The sequence below is a fragment of the Sus scrofa genome, chromosome 2 (genome assembly GCF_054392235.1).
Source record: "Sus scrofa isolate SSC_HxYL_T2T_F1_AM1 chromosome 2, Sscrofa_HxYL_maternal_Yorkshire_Landrace_v2.0, whole genome shotgun sequence".
NCBI lineage: Eukaryota > Metazoa > Chordata > Mammalia > Artiodactyla > Suidae > Sus > Sus scrofa.
In genome coordinates, this window is record NC_139384.1 from 70,762,251 (window position 1) to 70,783,425 (window position 21,175).

Genomic DNA, 21,175 nt, shown 5'->3' on the forward strand with positions numbered 1-21,175 from the left:
AACAAACATACCTGGAGCATGGTTTCTCAACCTTAGCACTAGTGATTTTTGGGGTCAGATTATTCTCTGGCTCTCTCTATATTTTTTTCTTTTTGGGGTCAGCCCCATTTCATATGGAGGTTCCCAGGCTAGGGGTCAAATCAGAGCTGCAGCTGCCAACATATGCCACAGCCACAGCAATGCCAGTTCTGAGCCGCATCAGTGACCTAAGCCATAGCTTGCAGCAATGCCAGATCCTTAACCCACTGAGCAAGGCCAGAGATTAAACCCCCATCCTCATGGATACTAGTCAGGTTCTTAACCCACTGAACCAACAATGGGAACTCTCTTGGCTTTCTTTTTCATTGTGCAATGTTCAGCTGCACTCCTGGACTCAACCTAACTGATATTAGTAGCATCCCTTCCCCACAATAAGTGTTAACAACCAAAAATGATCAAGACATGTCCAAATGCCCACCTTGGGCTGAGAACCACTGACATAGGAACTGCAAAGGGCACCTTAGCTGGGTAAGAACCATGGACCTAGAGTGAGCAAATAGAGAAGACCCCAGACAGCCTCCCAAGACTAAGATCCTCTTTTAATACCCCTTTACCCTTCTCTGACTCCATCACCAGTTTGGGCAACACTTTTCACAACAATACAATCCTACCTTCTTACCCTCTCTCTTCCAATCCTGTTATGCTTTGGGCGCCTCTTCCAAGAAACAGCCAGCAGTGGAAGGCAGAAGAAGTTTCCCTGCTTGTGGCTGTCAGCGGCAGCCACAGGCAGGGGTGGGATCAGATGTAGTGTCTCTTGGAACTGATAGAGTGTGCTTTATGCTGACTGCAGGCTCTGGCAAGCTGATCCCTCAGCCTCTCCAAAAAACCAACCAGGAAGTGCGGCCCTCAGAGTCTGGAGAGGCTGTGAGGGACCTCAAGAGGCCTTCTGGTCTGCAATTTCCAATTCCTTCTTCAGCTATCCATACACAACAAAGCATCACTGCTGCCTCTCTCCACCCAGAGGCTGCAGCCCCTGCTGGGGATAGGAAATCTCCCAGTCCTGGGGGACACAGGGCTAGATATGGATGTCCTCAATCCTGTGAGGTCAAGGTACTGTTAGAGGGAAGGCAGGACCCAGAGGAGCCCAGAGTGGGAATACAGAGCTGTGCCCTCGGGTAACGGCAGTTGGAAGGCTTCCGAGAATAAGGATAATTTGGAGCTGTGTCTTGGCGATTAGTTTCTCTTGAGCAATATAAGTACTCTATGATTTCTAGCCACACTGGAAAGCCTCATCTATCTTCTTAATCGATTTCTATCATTTTCATGTTGTCCTGGTGATGCAAGCCAGAAAGCCTGATATTAGCACATGCTCTGCTGTGACAAAATAAAAACATTTGATCTTTTGGTTTTTTTCCTATGGTTCCTGACACTCAGCTTAGGAATGATAACTGTATTTTTTTATGATGAGATGACTGGTGGCTGGGGGCCTCCAGGTAGCTTTAGGATGGGGGCTGGTCTCATTAAAGACTAAGGCATAAGTAACAGATTGGAACTTCCAGCCCCACTCCCTAGACTTCCTGGGAGATGAGGGGCTGCAGATTGAGTTAATCACAAACGGCCAATTCTGTGATCAATCATGGCCCTGTGATGAAACTTTTATAGCAACTCTCCAAACAACAGGATTTGGAGAACTCCTAGTTTGGTGAGCACATGGAGGAGCTGGGAGAGTGGTGCATCTGGAGAGGAATGTATAGTCCTAACTCCTTCCCCTAGAATTTGCCCACTGTTTCTCTTCCATTTTTCTGTTCCCGAGTTGTATCTTATATAGTAAGCTGGTAATAGCAATCAAGGGACTTCCCTGAAGTCTACAAGTCATTTTAGCAGCGTGTAGAACCTGAAAGTGGGATTGGGTTGTGCAAACTTCCAACTTTGTAGCCAGTGAGAACTGGCATCTGAAGTGGGACAAGTCTTGTGGGACTGAGTCCTTCACCTGTGAAGTCTGACCCCAACTCCAGATAGTCAGTGTCAGAACTGATTTGTAGGACATCGTTGATGTCCAGAGAGTTGGAGGTTGGATCCTTGGTATAGAAAGAAGCCACATATTTAATGCCATAAATGTTCAGCAACACTGTCCACTCAACCTCTGTAATCAGCCTCAAGTTTGGCCACTTAGTTCTGTCCTGGATGCCCTCACCTACCTCCTCCCACCTCTCTTCACCACTCCTTGGGTTCCCATGCCCCTCCCTGCCCTCAGCAGCCTACTTCTCTTACAGCAGCCATAAAGAGCTCTCTACAAAAAATAACCTAACCATGCTGCTTGTGCTTGAAACCAATTCCTTGGTACAACCACCTTGGAAAACTGATTGGCAGTTATCTATTAAAGATGACTATAGATCTCCCCTGTGACTCAGCAATTACGCACGTAAGGCACAGACAATAGAACAACACATAAGTATTATCCACTAAAGGACATGTGCTAATTATTCAGAGGAATGTCATTCGTAGGAGTCCAAAACTGGAAACAACCCAAATGTTTATGAATATGTTCACATCATGGAATATCTTAAAATTATTTTCTGTATGTATTTTTAAAATATTTAGGGTGCCCATTGCTCTTGGAAAAGACTCTTCTTGTGGCCCTTATGGTTTTCATACTCTTGTCCCTCCCATTTACATGCCTTCACATTCCAGACACCTCCCCCCCCTTCATAGCTGCATCCTACTCTCTAAGGTTCACCAGACATACCATTGTCCCTGAATGCATCATGCCTCTGTCACCCTGAAATTTTGCACTTGCTACTCCCTCTTCCTAGAAACCCTTGCTCCAGATGCATACATCTACTGGGTCACACCTACTAACCCTTTAGGTCTCACTTTATAAATCATTCCCCCCCAGAAACCTTCAGATCCAAAGGCTAGTCTTTAACTTATACTTAACTCCCACAGGCTCCAGGATTTCCTCCTCACACTTCTGACAACTGTCATCTTTGGTTACACGACAGCTTCCCCCACTTGACCATAAGAAGCTGAAAAAAGATATCACCACTGTTCTTGGTCATGGCTGGATCCTAGCACTTAGAATGTTTCCACATAAAATAAGTACTAAATAAGCATTTGTTGACTCTATGAATGAATAAATAATGGAAAATGCTGTGAGGACACAGAGAGATGCAGCTATCAAACTGTGTTCATAGAGGAGGTATCATTTCACCTGGAGAACTTTGATGGACAAAGTTATTCCCAAGTAATGTCTTGATGTCATTCATGGCAGAAGGAATAGTCTGGGCAAAGGCATGAAGGTGTGCTGAACATGGAGGGAGGGGTGTAAACTATGAATGGCTTGAAGGCCCCATTAGAATAATTGCTCTGTGGCCCACAAAGGGCCCAGGGAGAAGGCACAGACAGCTAGAGGTTTGAGGTATATTCCAGTATGGACTGATGTCGTCTTGCCCTCCCTTTCATTCAAGCTCTACGTGGGCCTATGCTGCCTTGGATCTAGACATTTGGGGAAGCATACCATGGCTCACATTGCACATTAATAGTAAGTTTTCTCAGCTCAGCAGAAATTTAGAAGGGAGCAGGGATAGGGCCAGACATTCCATCAGCAAAAGAATTGCTGGGCCCTCTGAACTCATTCTTTACCAATGCCTCTGGTGCCCAGAAGCCAGGGAAGAAAGGGGCCTAGAGTTCAGGCTTAGGGATGAAATGTAGATGGGACAGGGACAAGGGATCTGCTTCTTCTCACAGATCCACTTTCCCGGGTGACCACTCTACAGGAAGTCTTTCTTGTGATTATGATAGAGCACCTGATGCGATTTTCAGATTGGTGATTCTTGGTATCGTTTTTTTCCCCAATGTTCACATTTCTGTGAAAAGGCTTAATCCTAGGCAGAATATAACTCCTTTTTTGGCCAGGACCACATACATGATTTTGTCCTATCAAAGCAAGATTCTCATTCTTTGATAATTAGGATTCCAAAAGAAATCCTCTAATCATAGCACAATTCAAAACAGTCAACTGGTCGACCTCACTAGCCTTACAGAAGGAGAAACAGAGCTAGAAAGAAAAAGTAATCATATTTAGATGCCATTGTAAGTCTGTGCAGTCCTTGCCACTGCCATGGCACCACTTCTGAATGCCCAGCCTATGTTTGGTTCTCTTTCTCTCTATGCCATATAGGCACCTTAATTGTCTGCAGCAGCTTGAGACTAGACTCTGGAACCAGCTTTGTGTTGATCAAGTGACTTGTTTCTACAGAGCTTGTTTCCCCTTTGGTGAAAAACCAATTTATGAAGACAGAAAGTCCCATGAGTATATAACACATAACATGCAGTAGGTGCTCAGTCTGTGAAGTTTAAGGCAAAGAGACCCCTTGGGGAGTGTGATAACCTAAAATGGGATACTGCAAAAGTCGTGTGTCCTGGCCGTCAACATACATATATGCATTTATTTATTTATTTATTTATTTATTTTTCATACATGCATTTAAACCCAGCTCTAGTTGTGTAATGCTGGTACACAGTCAAAGTGACCTAAGCTCTGTTTCTTTAGGTGGAATACAGAGATAAAAGCAGAACTGCACTTTATAGGGTGTTGTGAGGATTCACCTTGGTGATGCTGTGTGCAGGGATCATTTGAAGTATTTTGCTTCAGCATTTCAGAAATGGCATTTCTTTTGTGGCCTTTTTGTATTTTATTGTTCATTATTGCCTTGATTTCACTTGCCTGTGGTTATTTTTAGTCCCTTATAGTTTCTTTGTTTTTTTTTTTTTTTTTTTTTTTTTTTTTTTGGTCTTTTTGCCATTTCTAGGGCCGCTTCCTGCAGCATATGGAGGTTCCCAGGCTAGGGGTTGAATCGGAGCTGTAGTCGCAGGCCTACACCAGGGCCACAGCAACACGGGATCCAAGCCATGTCTGCAACCTACACCACAGCTCATGGCAATGCTGGATCTGTAATCCGCTGAGTAAGGCCAGGGATCGAATCTGCAACCTCATGGTTCCTAGTCGGATTTGATAACTACTGCGCCATGATGGGAACTCCAGTTTCTTTGCATTCTTGTTGCTCCAGGAGATGTTTGTCCAGGTACAAGTACTTTGATAAAGGGTCCAGGTCCCAGCCTATCTCAGAACCATCATACATGACTGGTAGGGATGTAAGACAGTGCATCTACTACAGAAAATAGTTCTGTAATTCCTCAAAAGTGAAACATAGAATTACTCTTTGACCCAGAAATTCCATTTATGGCTATAAACACAAAAGAATTGAAAACAGGATCTCAAACAAACATATCTACATTGAGGTTCAAGCAGCACTATTCAAAATAGCCAAAAGGTGGAAACAACCCAAATGTCCCTCAGTGGATGAATGGATAAACAACTGAGGTGTATAAATGCAATGAAATATTGTTTAGCCATGCAAAGGAATGATTATCTCTTTATGTGTGGTCGGAGTCATTTGCATTCACTAGTTTGTTTCTGGAGCCAGATTACCTAGATTTGAATCTGAGATCTGCCACTTCAAGCTGCGTGAATAATGGACTAGTGAAATTCTCAGTTCTCTTCATCATCCAGCTTTGTGAGAATTTTAGGATGTTACCTGCTCTTCACAGATCCAGCCATGTTGAAAATACTTAATATATTGTAACTGTTTACAGGAATAACATTTAAGAGCCACTTCATGGAGTTCCCACTGTGGTGCAGTGGGTTAGGAATCAAACTGCAGCAGCTTGAGTCACTGCGGAGGTAAGGGTTTGTTCCCCACCCTGGTGGTGCAGTGGGTTAAGGGATTTGCCATTACCACAGCCATGGTATAGGTCAGAACTGTGGCTTGGATTCAATCCCTGGCCTTGGACTTCCATATGCCATGGGTATATCCATAATAAATAAATAAATAAATAAATAAAATCCCACATTTCTTCATGGGAAAAATTGAGTACCATGTTATCCCTCTGTCAACCAAGAGAGACACATCTAAAGACAAGCAATGCTTTTGGGATAAAAACCTTTTCCCACAGGGGTGCTAGACTCAAAGGCTCCACTAGGGAGGATGAGCTAATTGTATTTGCTCTAACAAGGTTCTCTGGGGGTCACACTGAGAAGCCAGAGAGTCAGGTATAAACCTGCTGGCGTAGATCTGCTGTGCTCCCCGAGAAGGCATGCTCCTCTTCCACAGCTGCAAGACAAAGCTGAGGCTGCAGCAGCCCCAAACCTCAAAAAAGGACACAGGGGGCTGAGAGGTCCTGGAATCTGACAGAGGTACAGTAGCTGTTGGTCAAGTGATTCTGGAAGACAAGATGCAGTGGATCTGGTCTTGGAGAAGACCTTCCCCTCCCGCCAAACTTCCTCTCAGAGGTTGGAGGGACTCTGATCAGTTTTATCCATAAGGTCTTAGTGTGCCTGGCATCAGAGCCTCATGGATGGGTAGGGTTATCAAGAGAGTGGATACCAGAATCAGAGCCTGTGCTGGATCCTTGTTCCATGCAGGATTCAGGTTTGGAGCCCTAGCTATCTGCTTATGATAGGGCTGGGGGTTAAATGGGATGATACATGTCAAGAAGTTAGCTCATTGTGGATTGTATGGAATAAACATCACTGTCCTGCTCAAAGTTAGTTGATTTGTACAGGAGCTGTGGAGAGGAGATAGTTCAGCAGGGTTTAACCTAGATCAGTGATCTTCAAGTGGGGGAAATTTCTACTCTTCAAGAAGTTTTTGCTCCTTACACATAGGGATAAGAAGGATCAACTGGCATCCAGTGGGTCAAGTCCAGGAATGGTGTTCAACATCATACAGCAATATACAAGGCAGTCCACACACCAATAAAAACATGATCAGGGCTCAAACGTCAGTAGTGCCCAAAGAATGCCTGGACTCCACCCAATAGAAGGGGGAACCAGGAAAGGGATTCTTGTAGAAGTGAAGGCAATGTAAGCGAGGTGAACCTGGAGGTTAGAGGCTTCCAGACAAGAATTACAGGCAGGAGCAAAAGACATAAAGCAGGAGACAAAACCAAGAAAATGAAAATTGAAGATGTCTGGGAGTAAGAGGACCAGTGGGGAGTCACAGAAGGGTGAAGATGGACAAGAGCCTCAACTGCCTTTTTTCTAGGTCATGATGGTGCAGTGTGCCTTGTGGGGGTGGGGGGGGGCAAGAATAGCCATGGGAAGACCGGGGAAGCCTGACTATACAGGGGGAAAAGAATCGTGGCCTGGATTGAGGTGATCACTCTGGAGATGAATTTTTTCTTCCAAGAGATGAAGACAATGTTTAAATTTTTTTTGTTTTGCTTTTTAGAACCACACACACGGCATATGGAAGGTCCCAGGCTAGGAGTCACATCAGAGCTACAGCTGCTGGGCTACGCAACAGCCACAGCAATACAGGATCCAAGCCAAACCTTTGACCTACATCACAGTTCACGCAATGCTGGATCCCTGACCCACTGAGCGAGGCCAGGGATTGAACCCGCATCTTCATGGATGCTAGTCAGATCTGTTTCCACTGTACCACAATGGGAGTTCTGACAATGTTTAAAATTTAAAAATCAGAAATCGATGAGATGTGAAAGGTGAGAGAGGAGTTAAGGGCAGTCCTTACCTTGATTGTGAAAAGTTGTGCACTCCATGGAATTGTGCAATGCTTGACTCCCATGGCCAACCTCAGCAGCCCTGGTGAGGGGCAGCCAATTTTGGATCTCAAGAGACTGGAGTGCCTGGGGCAGTTGTCTGGGAATGATGTCCAGGAAGCAATGGGATAATCAAGTAGAAGATTGGAGAGAGGTGGGTGCTGAAGCCAGAAATTCAGCCATTGAATAAAAAGTGTAAGAGAGTATGGAAGACCATAGAGTATCCCTGCTTCAAGACACCTGCCATCTGTATTACAAATATTCCACACCTCGGGTATACTCTGAGCAAATGATGGCATACCATGTGTTTACTGCAATGGTAAACAGCATTCCTGGGTTCTGAGCTTGGGGTCAAGACATGTAAAAAGGAAAAAGACTGCCTCACACAAAAATGCATGCATTCTTCTCACCTCAGCCTTCAGGTGAAGAGAAAAGTGAATGGAAAACTTTGGAGAGTCTATTATATTTCACGAATATTTACTGTTGCTCCCTGGGAGAGATTCCTACCTGTCCAACCCCCTTGACACCAGGTTTGGCTGTTGAAATGTGAGAGGAGGTTATTCCCTGGCAGAATCTCTTAGGAGTCAAGATACAATTCACCTTTCCTGCTACTGTAGTAACTGTTAGTGTTCCTAACAAAGGTTTTTCCAGCTGCCTGAGTCCTCAAGTGAGTTCTTCATGTAGCACAGCCATAGCAAACCTGTGAGGGACATGTAGCCTGAGTGAGAAATAAGCTTTTATTGCTGTTAGCCACCGATATTTGGGCTTGTGTGTCATTGCAGTATGATTTAGCCTAAACTGATTAATACAAAGTCAATGGCCTGCCTACGAGGCGGGGCTCAGGATAATATAAGCCCCACCTAAAACATATGGCCAGAATTTGTGGAAATACTGTCTTTAACACCAATGTTAAGAGGCATTAAATGAGTGAAATTAACTCCCTTTGAAGATAACCTACCTTTGTGTATCATTAATCTGTACATAATATTACAGCAAAGTGAGGAGACTGATATAAATGATACATATCATTGTAACATTTCAGAACAGCAACTTTTTAAAAGATTCCTTTTATAGATCTCCACATTCATTGTCTAATTAGTCATCTCAGGAAACTGAGGGTTTGGGAGTTTCTGTCACTGGCTTGCATAACTCCCTCCAATGTCAGGGATCTCATGCAAACAGGGTCTGTCTGAACCCAGAGCCCTTACTCTCAACCACTAAAAGATCTTATCTCTCAGAAAAAAATTGCATAAAGTTCAGCCTTTTACATATTAACCCATCACATATTCACAACAACTCTAAGGAGCAAGAACCAATATTGTCCTTATTTTACAGATGAGTAAACTAAGACACAGGAAGGTTATGTACCTTGACTAAATCCCACCCACAGCTAGTAAGTGGCAGAGCTGGAATTTAAATCCAGGATTTCTGGCTTCATAATTGATATCCTGAATCATTCTTTATTATTTCTTTTCATTTTAGAAAGCTAATCCCGGGAATATTTAGGCTGTGTGTTTTGGTTTTATTTCTTTTATTCCTATCTTCCTTGAGGTATCACTGATCAACAAAAATTATATGTAATTAAGATGTACAACTTCATGTTTTGATATGCGTAAATACTGTGAAATAACTGCCACGATCAAGCTAATTAACATATCATGCTTCATTTTAACAGCATCACTAAGAGTTGCCGCAAATAAAAATATTTGTCCATATAACATGCCGGGTATGGCTTTAGTCCCCTAATACATATTTTTATCACTTAATCCTTTCAACTATCCTAAGAAGATGGAATTATTCATCCCATGTAACAGATGAGGAAACTGAGGCTCAGAGTGTTTTAAGTGAGATGCCTCCTCAAGGATAGGTTTGACACAGCAATGAGGGGCTCTGTTTCCTTCCCACTGTTGATGCCCCTGTTTCTGGCTTTAGAGCTGCCTGGACATGGACAATCAGACCCAAGTCTCTGAATTCATCCTCCTTGGACTCTCAGAGCAGCCGCTGCAGAGGCAGATGTTCTTCACTTTGTCCTTCAGTCTGTATCTGATTGGGTGCATGGGGAATCTGCTCACCATCCTGGCCATCGTCTCAGACCCTCACCTTCACAGCCCTATGTACTTCTTCCTCAGCAACCTGTCCCTTCTTGACATCTGCTTTACATCCACCACCATCCCTAAGGTGCTTGTGAACCACCTGTGTGGGCTCAGCACCATCTCCTTCTCGGCTTGCCTGGCCCAGATGTATTTCTTTGTTGCCTTTGGGGCAGCCGACAGCTTTCTTCTCTCGGCCATGGCTTACGACCGCTACCTGGCCATCTGCTGCCCACTGCACTACATGACAATCATGAGCATTCTTCGATGTGCCTTGCTGGTGGTGATACCCTGGATCTCAGCCAACCTCATCTCCATGGTCCACACTATCCTGATGACCCGCTTGTCTTTTTGCTCTAATAGGATCCCACACTTTTTCTGTGACATCAATGCCTTGATCAATCTCTCCTGCTCTGACACACAAGTCAATAAGATACTGGTGTTGGTCCTTGGGGGTTCAGGGGTTCTCATCCCTTTTGTGTGCATCATGGCCTCCTACACACCTATTGCTGTGGCTGTGTGGAAGGTGCCCTCTGCCCGGGGTAGGTGGAAAGCATTCTCCACCTGTGGCTCTCATCTTTGTGTGGTGTCTCTCTTCTATGGGACTATTATTGGAGTCTACTTCAACCCTGTGTCCACACATACCACTCAGAGGGACATGGCAGCCACAGTGATGTACACCATGGTCACCTCAGTGCTGAATCCCTTCATCTACAGCCTGAGAAACCAAGATCTGAAGGGAGCCCTCAGGAAACTTATCAGCAAGGACGCTGCCGAGACCAGCTCAGCAGGTGTGGGCTGAAGAACGGGTGCTCTGAAATTTAAAAAAAGTTAACATAAAACAAGACACAGACATTTATCTTAATCAAAGGTGGGAACCGGGGGATTCAAGGTCTCAGGAACAAAGAGTGCTGCCTCAAGAAACCACACTGCTTTTATTGTGCTCTTTAGGATTGTGTCAAGTGAGAAGGGGGCTATAGGTGCAGGATATAGTTTTTTATTATTATTATTTTAAAAGTCACATAGCTGGTAGCTGGTTAAGCTTTTATTCTGACCTTTAGGCATTTAACAATCATTAGCACTGAGGAAGCCTGGCGTCAGCTGTCTATGAATAGCATCTAGAGAATCACCATTTTGCTTCCACATGTGACAGCTTGCCTATCTAAAGCAACCTGGCATGCCTAGTGTTGGGGAGATGGCTCTGATCATCAGTGTCGGAAAATGAGACACATGAACACGGAGAGATCTTGGCAGGGCTCTTTACTTCTGCAGAAGGGTGTGGGTACTCAAAAAGTGTGCACAAAGAAGAAAGACCCTCCCTATTTATCCCTAATGCAGGTGATGTACCTGTCCCCTTCCCATTGGTCAGGTCAGGGTGCACATTCTTCTTGGTTGACTAATTTGAAACAAATTGTTACTGGGAGAAGAGGGAAAGAGGAGAGGGAGGTCGCAGGAAGGCGTTTCAGCCAAAAACGGGAGCGAAATTGACTAACCAAGATTTCTTTGGTAGAAAAAAACATTATGTTACTTTCCACACTAGGCTTGCACCTCTTTCTCTTTGCTGATGCATATCCCGCTAACAACCCCTCGTAAATCCCCTGGGACCATGAGGCTCCTCTTTCTCTTATTTTAACAGGACATATCATGCTATGCAAATAGCGTGCCTATCTGCACATGTCCTACATGCCTAGAACAATGCGTTATGTCCTTATTCAGCTGACCACATGAATAACTTATGCCTTTAGGTCTTTGTTCTTAAGCTTAAGTTATTTACCAGCACTGCGACTGTTTTTCAAGCAGGGTAAAGGTAAAGCAGGACCAGATGGAGTTTTTAGCATAGAAAATAAAGCAGAGAGGCTAAGTAAAGATTGTAAAAACATGTCTTCCAACAGCCACCTTTGCCCAGCCTCTTTGAACACTCTTTTTTTAAATATAATGATTTTTAATTTTTTTTACATTATAGCTGGTTTACAGTGTGCTGTCAATGTTCTACTGTACAGCATGCTGACCCAGTTACACATACATGTATAGATTCTTTTTTCTCACATTATCGTGCTCCATCATAAGTGACTACACAGAGTTCCCAATTCTATACAGCAGGATCTCATTGCTTATCCACTCCAAAGGCAATAGTCTGCATCTATTAACCCCAAGCTCCCCATGCATCTCACTCCCTCCACCTCCCCGTTGGCAACCACAAGTCTCTTCTCCAAGTCCATGATTTTCTTTCCCGTGCAAAGGTTCATTTGTGCCCTATATTAGATTCCAGATATAAGTGATATCATATGGTATTTGTCTTTCTCTTTCTGACTTACTTCACTCAGGGTGAGAGTCTCTAGTTCAATCCATGTTGCTGCAAATGGCATTATTTCATTCCTTTTTATGGCTGAGTAGAATTCCATTGTCTATATATACACCACATCTTCCTAATCCAATTGTCTGTTAATGGACATTTGGGTTGTTTCCATGTCTTGGATATTGTGAATAGTGCTGCTGTGAACATGAGGGTGCATGTGTCTTTTTTAAGGAAAGTTTTGTCCAGATATATGCCCAAGAGTGGGATTGCTGGGTCATATGGTAGTTCTATGTATAGTTTTCGAGGGTACCTCCATACTTTTCTCCATAGTGGTTGTACCAGCTTACATTCCCACCAACAGTGCAGGAAGGTTCCCTTTTCTCCACACCCCCTCCAGCATTTGTTATTTGTGGACTTATTAATGATGGCAATTCTGACTGGTGTGAGGTGGTATCTCATGGTAGTTTTGATTTGCATTTCTCTAATAATCAGTGCTGTTGAGCATTTTTTTTAATGTTTGAATAGTATTCCACTGCGTATTTTTTTTTTTGTCTTTTTGCCATTTCTTGGGCCGCTACCGTGCATATGGAGGTTCCCAGGCTAGGGGTCGAATCGGAGCTGTAGCTGCCAGCCTATGCCACAGCCACAGCAACATGGGATCCGAGCCGTGTCTGCGACCTACACCACAGCTCATGGCAATGCCGGATCCTTAACCCACTGAGCAAGGGCAGGGATCAAACCCGCAACCTCATGGTTCCTAGTCAGATTCGTTAACCACTGCGCCACGACGGGAACTCCTGTTGAGCATTTTTTCATGTGCTTGTTGGCTATCTGTATATCTTCCTTGGAGAAATGTCTATTCAGGTCTTTTGCCCATTTTTCCATTGGGTTGTTGAGTTGTTTAAGTTGTTTGTCAGTTGCATCACTTGAAACTATTTTCTTCCCTTCTGTAAGTTGTCTTTTTGTTTTCTTTTTCGTTTCCTTTGCTGTGCAGAAGCTTGTCAGTTTGATTAGGTCCCATTGGTTTATTTTTACTTTTATTTCTGTTGCTTTGGGAGACTGACCTGAGAAAGCATTTGTAAGGTTGATGTCAGAGAATGTTTTGCCTATGTTCTCTACCAGGAGTTTGATGGTAAGTCTCTTATATTGAAGTCTTTCAGCCATTTTGAGTTTATTTTCATGCATGGTGTGAGGGTGTGTTACAGTTTCATTGATTTGCATGCAAAATGGGGAACCTTCCTATTCTGTAGGTGGGAATGTAATCTGGTAGAACCACTGTGGAGAATAGGATGGAGGTACCCTCGAAAACTATACATAGAACTACCATATGACCCAGCAATCCCACTCTTGGGCATATATCTGGACAAAACTTTCCTTAAAAAAGACACATGCACCCTCATGTTCACAGCAGCACTATTCACAATATCCAAGACATGGAAACAACCCAAATGTCCATTAACAGACAATTGGATTAGGAAGATGTGGTGTATATATAGACAATGGAATTCTACTCAGCCATAAAAAGGAATGAAATAATGCCATTTGCAGCAACATGGATTGAACTAGAGACTCTCACCCTGAGTGAAGTAAGTCAGAAAGAGAAAGACAAATACCATATGATATCACTTATATCTGGAATCTAATATAGGGCACAAATGAACCTTTGCACGGGAAAGAAAATCATGGACTTGGAGAAGAGACTTGTGGTTGCCAACGGGGAGGGGGAGGGGGAGGGGGAAGGAGTGGGATGGACTGAAGCTTGGGGTTAATAGATGCAGACTATTATTGCCTTTGGAGTGGATAAGCAATGAGATCCTGCTGTATAGAACTGGGAACTCTGTGTAGTCACTTATGATGGAGCATGATAATGTGAGAAAAAAGAATCTATACATGTATGTGTAACTGGGTCACCATGTGCACAGTAGGGAAAAAATATATTGGAGAAATAACAATTGATTACAATTAAAAAGCACAAAAAAATCCCCAAATGAACTTAGTTGCAGAACAGAAACAGACTCACAGAATTTTAAAAACTTATGGTTACCAAAGGGGACAGATGGGTTGGGATGGACTGGAGGTTTGGGATTGGCATATGCATACTGAGGTATATGGAGCAATTGGTCAATAGGGACCTGTTATATAGCACAGAGAACTCTACCCAGTATTCTGTGATAATCTATGTGGGAAAAGAATCTGAGAACGAATGGATATGTGTATATTATATAACTGGGTCAATTTGTTGTACAGCAGAAATTATCACAGCCTTGTAAATTAACCTTACTTCAATAAAACTTAAAAAGAGAAAAAAATTGTGCAAATGTCTAGGTGGTAAATATTTTCAAATGTAGGTCGCACTATCTCTGTTACCACTATTTAACTCTGCTATTGCACCACAAAAACAGCCATAGACAATATGTCAATGATTGTCATGACTGTGGTTCCAATAAACCTTTATTTATAAAAACAGACAATGGCCCCATATGCTGCAGTTTTTCACCCCTAAACCCATAGTATAAAAGCATTGGAAGAAACCAAGGAGAATGTTTCTGAAACAAACAGTATTAAGTCACAAGAAACAGAAGGCAAAGGAAAAGATTGATAAGAAAAATTAGTATTTAGAATATCTACTAAAATGCCCACAGATCAATAAAGCGGGACAATCTAATAAAAAAAATCAAAGATTTGAACAGGATTATCATAAAAGAGGAAACCCATTTGGCTGATAAACAGTGGAGATTTTGAACCCCACTAATAATTAGGGAAATGAAATTTCAAGTAACAATGGAAACCACCTGGTAAGCATATTGGCAAAATTATGTTTCACACTGTCAAGCATTGGAGAGAGTGTGGAGAAACAGATCCTCTGACATACAAGCGCTGGGAGTGTAAATCAGCACAGTCAGTTGGGAGTTTAATTTGGTAATTGTTCCTAAACTTAAGAATCATATTTCTGATAACTTGATCATCCCACTACTAAATTTGTATTTGAATCAGATAGTGCCTGATTGTGGTAAAAGACATGCAAGGATATGTATTGTATTATTCCTGATAATGGAGAAAAATTGGGAGCAAACTGAGATGTTTAACAGTTAAATATACATTGCATATATTTATAAAATTGATTTGTTGAATTGATTTTATAAAAAAAGAGGTGTTTCTATAGCAGTGGTTCTCACAGGGGTAATTTTGTTGCCGGGGAGACATTTGACAATATCTGGAGATATTTTGTCATGGCTGGTGTGGGGAGGTTACTGGCATCTAGGGGATAGAGACTAAGGATCGAGTTAAGCATCCAGCAATGCTCATACAGCCCCCACCACAAAAGATATTTCCCTAAATGTTAATACTGCCAAGGTTGAGAGACTTGGTCTACATAAACTAACAGAAATAGCACTCCAAAATAATGAGTAAAAAAGCCAAGTTACAGCAAGGTACCCAAAGGAAAATAAGAGCTGTCTTAAAACACCTAGTATGGGAGGGTTCCCTTCGTGGCTAAGTGGTTAATGAACCCAACTAGGATCCATGAGGATGTGGGTTCGATCCCTGGCCTTGCTCAGTGGGTTAAGGATATGGCACTGCTGTAAGCTATGGTGTAGGTCACAGACGTGGTTCAGATCCCATGTTGTTGTTGCTGTGGCTGTGGCATAGGCCAGCAGCTATAACTCCACTTCGACCCCTAGCCTGGGAAACTTCATATGCAGTTGGGTGCGGCCCTAAAAAGCCAAAAAAAAAAAAAACAACAAAAAACAGAAAAACCAAACCAAAAAACATAGTATGGAAAACAGTGCAGTGGGTCATCAAAAAATTAAGTATAGAATTATTTTATGACCCAGCATTTTCACTCTTAGGAATATACCCCAACAAAATGAATAGAATTCCGTCAAATACGCAAATGTCCATAGTAGCACTATTCACATCACCAAAATGCAAAAATGCTAATCAATGGGTGAAACCCAAATGCCCATCAATGAGTAAATGAATAAACATAATGTGGTCTGGCTACAGAATGGAATATTACTCAGCTATGAAAAGGAATGTAGCACTGATGAAGCACATGATGGATGAATCTTGAAAATATGCTGAGTAAAACTGCCCATTGACTACATATTGTATTATTCCACTGATATAAGATTCTAGAATAGGCAAATCCATAGAGATGAAAAGCAGATTAGTGCTTGTCACTAATCTAGGACTAGCAGATGGGGATAAGGGGACTGCTAATGGGATAGGATCTCTCATTTTGAGGGGTGATAAAAATGTTCTAGGACTAGATAAAAATGGTGGTTGAACAACATTCTGGATGTGCTAAATGCCACTGAACTGTTTATTTAAAATTGTTACTTTTATGTTATGTGAATTTCACCTCAAAAATAAACCCCCCCCAAAACGCAATGAAACTCCTCAATACTACTCTTATTTTACGGTATTTTGTTTATTCACATGCCTCATGCATACCGAGGTCTGTAAGAATGCCCATAAAATTCATCATTGTGATCACATGGCTGGCCCTTGTATGACTTTTAGCCTGATTTATATAGCATTTCAAGTATTTAAGAAGAGAAATAAATGTTTGCATGCTCATTTAAATTTTTTGAAGATATTTAAATGGGCAAATAACCTGGATAGGGAAGAATGAAGGCAAATAGTCACAATGGGCAGTTTTCTCAGTCTCAGCAGGCAATGCCAGGGCTGCTTTCCTGCCAATGTCAGGAGCCAGAGCCCCAAATCTAAATTTTGATAAGTATTAGACTCTGCTCAAGCCCCTGAGAGACTCAGGTAACCAACCCACCCCTGGAAAGCAGGGGGGGAGGGAAAGTGAGGACATAGGGGTGCCCACTCCCTAGGGGTGCCCAATGTCTCGCAGTGTTCCCCAGGGTCCCAGAATCTCAGTAGCAGAGGCAGAGGCAGAGGCATGAGACCTCAGTAGCAGAGTGAAGGTGCAGGGAGGAAGCAAATAATGGTGGTGAGGCTCAGGTAAACTCTTCCACCCAGGCATGCTCATGGTGGCTGGCTCCTTGCCTAGCAGCCTTCATCTGCAGGGAACCACCAAACCAGGACCTCCAGTTGGAGTGAGGCAGAAGCAAGTGCAGAATCTGGAACCCCAGGTGAGTCAGCATCCTTCCATCCCACTTGACCAGAAGAGACCTGGGGAACCGGCATCTGCCACAGACTCATAGAAGCACCCTATGTATACACAACTCCTTGGGTAATTTTAGTCAATGGCAATGGAGTGGGGGCAGTAGGCAGGGCTCCAACTTTCTAGCTTCAGGGTAATATGATGATTTACTTGTATCTTTTGGGGTGAGGGGGAGTTCTCTTTACTTTATAAGCTAGATTCATTGTACAGGTGAGAAAACTGAGGTACAGAGAGAATAGAGCTGTCACCTCAAGTTACTCAGAACACCTGCCCAAATTTTAACTTCTCTCCTTTCTCTGCCCTGGCCAGAAACCAATGGTAAAACAGTTGGTGAGAGGCAGGGAAAATAGATAGACAAGGAGAATCAGAATTGAGAGGCTTCAGTCACTATCCCTGGGTGGATGTAAAGAATCTGGAAAGTGTCAGGTTGGACAGGTGTGGTGATGGTAATGAATCAAGAATGAAAAAAGGGTGAAGTTCTCTTGTGGTGTAGTGAATTAAGGATCTGGTGTTGTCACTGCAGTGGCTTGGATAGCTGCTATGGCATGGGTTAAATCCCTAGCCAGGGAATTTCCACATGCCACAGGTGCAGCCAAAAAATTAAAAGAATAAAAGAGAGAGAGAAAATGAAGGGAGGAAGTGGTTAATACAGGAGAGAGGTTGAAGAGATGGTAACCTAAAGAGCTTCACTGAGAAGAGAGAGCCAGGATGGGGGCAGACAGGTAAGGCAAGATGCAGACAACACAGACCTAGCCTGTGGTTCTCAACCGGAAGCAATCCTACACCTTAGGAAGAATTTGACAGTGTGTGATGACACTTATGATTGTCACAATTGGGAGATATGACTGGCATCTATGAGTGCCAGGGGTGCTGCTGAACATCAAGCAAGGCACAGGAAAGCCCCCACCACAATGATCCAGAACTAACATCCCTAATGCTGAAGTTGGGAAACTCTGCCCTAGGAGTATATGTGGACAGAAGTTATCCACAGATAGGCTTGGCCCCTGGGTTCCTGGATGTGAAGCTCACCCCACTGTGGGCTCCTCTATGTGCAAAGTAGCCAGATAACACTCTCTGGGGCTGTTCAGTTTACTTACAGAGGAACCCACTAGGTGTTCTGGAGGATCCATGCCAGGAGACTTTGGCCTACCTTTATTCCGTCCTATTCCCATGCCCACCACAATTCTATGTTTGTTTTACTTTTTTAAATGTCATAGACTTTGAAAAAAACTTATGGTTACCAAAAGGGACAGGTGGGCAGGATGGATTGGGGTGTGAAGTTTGGATAAGCATATGCACACTATGGTATGTGGAATGATTGGCCAGTGGGAATTTGCTGTATAGCAGAGGGAACTCTACACAATAGTCTGTGATAACATATACCCAATATTCTGTGAAAATCTATAGGAAAAGGATCTGAAAAAGAATGGATGTGTGTGTGTGTGTGTGTGTGTGTGTGTGTATGTATGTGTGTGTGTGTATATATATATATATATATATATATATATGAATCACTTTCTTGTACAGCAGAAATTACCACAACATTGTAAACCAACTATACGTCAACAAAACTTTTAAATATTACACAAGGTAAAGATTTTATTTTTAAAGTAATTTTAGGTTTACAGAAAATTAAGCAGATAGTGCAGGAAATCTCCATGTACCCTCTCTCTCTCCCTGCACACAGCTTCCCTTATTATTCATATCATGCATTAGTGAGGTAAATGTTACAGTTGCTGAACCAATATTGACACATTATTATTAACCAAAGCCTGCAGTTTACATTAGGGTTCATTTTTGGTGTACCTTCTATGAGTTTTTACAAATGCATGTGTCCTGTATCCACCACTGTAGTATCATACAGAGGAATTTCACCACCTTAAAGAAAAACTGAGTTCAACTTTTCATCCCTTCCTCTGGCCCCCTGAGCCCCTGACAACCACAGTCTTTTTACCATCTCCATACTTTTGCCTTTTCTCAAAATGAACAGACATAAATCTTAGCCACATTCATCACCCTTATCATCCCAAAGTATTTATATGCAGTCCTGGGCCACCTTCCCCATGACACCGTGAACACTTGTATTCTTAAAGTTCCTCTCTTTTTCTTTATCCACGCTATGGTTTTGTGATCTTAATTAATATAGGTGGGAGTGTGTGAATGGTGTGGTGTACTGACTCTAACATCTCCCTGTTCCTATGAGGGGCCTTCAACAGCTGCCAGGAAAAGATAGGCGTTGGGGTCATTCAGATGCAGGTTCATATACTGGATCCCCACTCAGGTTATATGGTTCTTTGGTCAAGTGGTGTGTCTTCTGTGGGATGCAGCTGCCACATCTATAAAACAGGGATCATAAAAGGTGCATCAAAATATTGGGGTAAAGATCTCATAAGAAACATATGAGCACAGATGCCAACTTCCAATAAAGAATAGCTACTCTTGATGTTCCTGCCGAGGGTTAAGGATGTGGCATTGCCACAACTGTGGCATGTAGGTCTTAGCTGTGGCTCACATTCGATCTCTGGCCAGGAAACTTCTATATGCTGCAGCTACGCACTACCCCACCGCAAAAAAAAAAAGCTACTCTCATCAAGAACTGAAAATTCAAAGCGATGAGGTCCTACTGTATAGCACAGGGAACTATATCCAATCTCTTGGGATAGACCATGATGGAAGATAACATAAGAAAAAGAATGTATATGTATGTATGATGGGATTATTTTGCTGTACCACAGCAAATTGACTAAACATTGTAACTCAACTATACTTAATTAAAAAAAAACATGAAAATCCAGTGCCAAAGACAGTTAGATCTCACACCACACATTATAATGAAGGTTGTGAAAGAGCTAGACGTAAGGCATTTTAAACTCACTCAGGAGTTACTGTTTTGGAAGTGCCCAGGAATGAGTGAATAAATCTGCTTTAGGAAGAGATATCCAGGAACGTTGCAAGGAGGAGGTGATATTTAAGCCGAGTCTTAAAGATAAACAAACATCAGATGTTTGGAGAAGGGGAGGAACCAAGAGCTGGGCAGAAGGGGCAGCTAAGGAATTACAGCTATACTGTTTAGATCATTGGTTCTCATCTGGGGTCCACTTTGCCCAACCCCCACACCCCGGACCCTTGGGGACATTGGCAGTGTCTGGAGACATTTTTGTTTGTTACTACTGAGCTGAGGCTACTGGCATCCAACTAGTAGAGGCCAGATATGCTGCTAAACACTTTACAGGGCACAGGACAACATCCCATAGAAAAGAAAGATCTGGCGCCAAATATTGAGGAACATTGCACTAGACACTGGAAAGCCTGGAAGCTTGTAATCACAGCCCACATGATCCCACTCTCACCCATTCAGCCTTCTCTTGAAGGCTTCTGTTTACAAGTCATCCTCGTTGATTTGCTTCTCTAGGATCTCAGAGGATCAGGACTGAGTAGGGCTGCTGGGGCTACAATCCTGGGGACCTGAGGGCAGGTGCTGACCCAGAAGTGAAGGAAAGCAGCAAGTGACTCCAACGGAGAGAAGTCAAGGCACTCTGGACACCAGAGATGTTTGGGGAATGCAGCCTCCCATTACCAGAGTGTTTAGTTCCCCCTTCATGTCTCATTATCAACCTGTCAGGGTTTGATCCAGGACCTGAACCCACTTAAGAAGGTATTTACTCCTTTCTTCCTAATTTTTTATACTGGTAAAATACATACAACATAAAATTTACCATTTTAGCCATTTTGTAACACACAATTCAGTGGCATCAAGTTCACTCATGATGTTGTGCTACCACAATCATTTCTACCTAGTTCCAGAACTTTCTCATCACCCCCAAAGGAAACCCTACACCCATCAGCAGTCACTTCCCTTTCTCCCCTCCCTCCAGCCCCTGGCAACCACTGATATGTCTTAAATTTCTATGTGAATGTTCATAGCACCAATATTCACAAGAGTGAAAAAGTGGAAACAAACCAAATGTCCATTAATGGGTGAAAAAATCAATAAAATGTGGTCTGTCAAAATAATGGAAAATTCCACAGCCATAAAAAGGAATGCTGTTC

General features: G+C 42.9%; 1 protein-coding gene across 1 annotated transcript; it reads left to right on the forward strand.

The window, feature by feature from the left end:
• The first annotated feature begins 9,546 nt into the window (after positions 1-9,546).
• On the forward strand, positions 9,547-10,494 carry LOC100524608 (olfactory receptor 1f45-like). The gene has a single exon (XM_003123458.6). The coding sequence runs from the start codon at positions 9,547-9,549 to the stop codon at positions 10,492-10,494; it is 948 nt and encodes a 315-aa protein (XP_003123506.6).
• Positions 10,495-21,175: the final 10,681 nt, after the last annotated feature.

Excerpts from the sequence above, each read along its gene's own strand:
- LOC100524608 (XM_003123458.6), top strand. The coding sequence starts at position 9,547 with ATGGACAATCAGACCCAAGTCTCTGAATTCATCCTCCTTGGACTCTCA.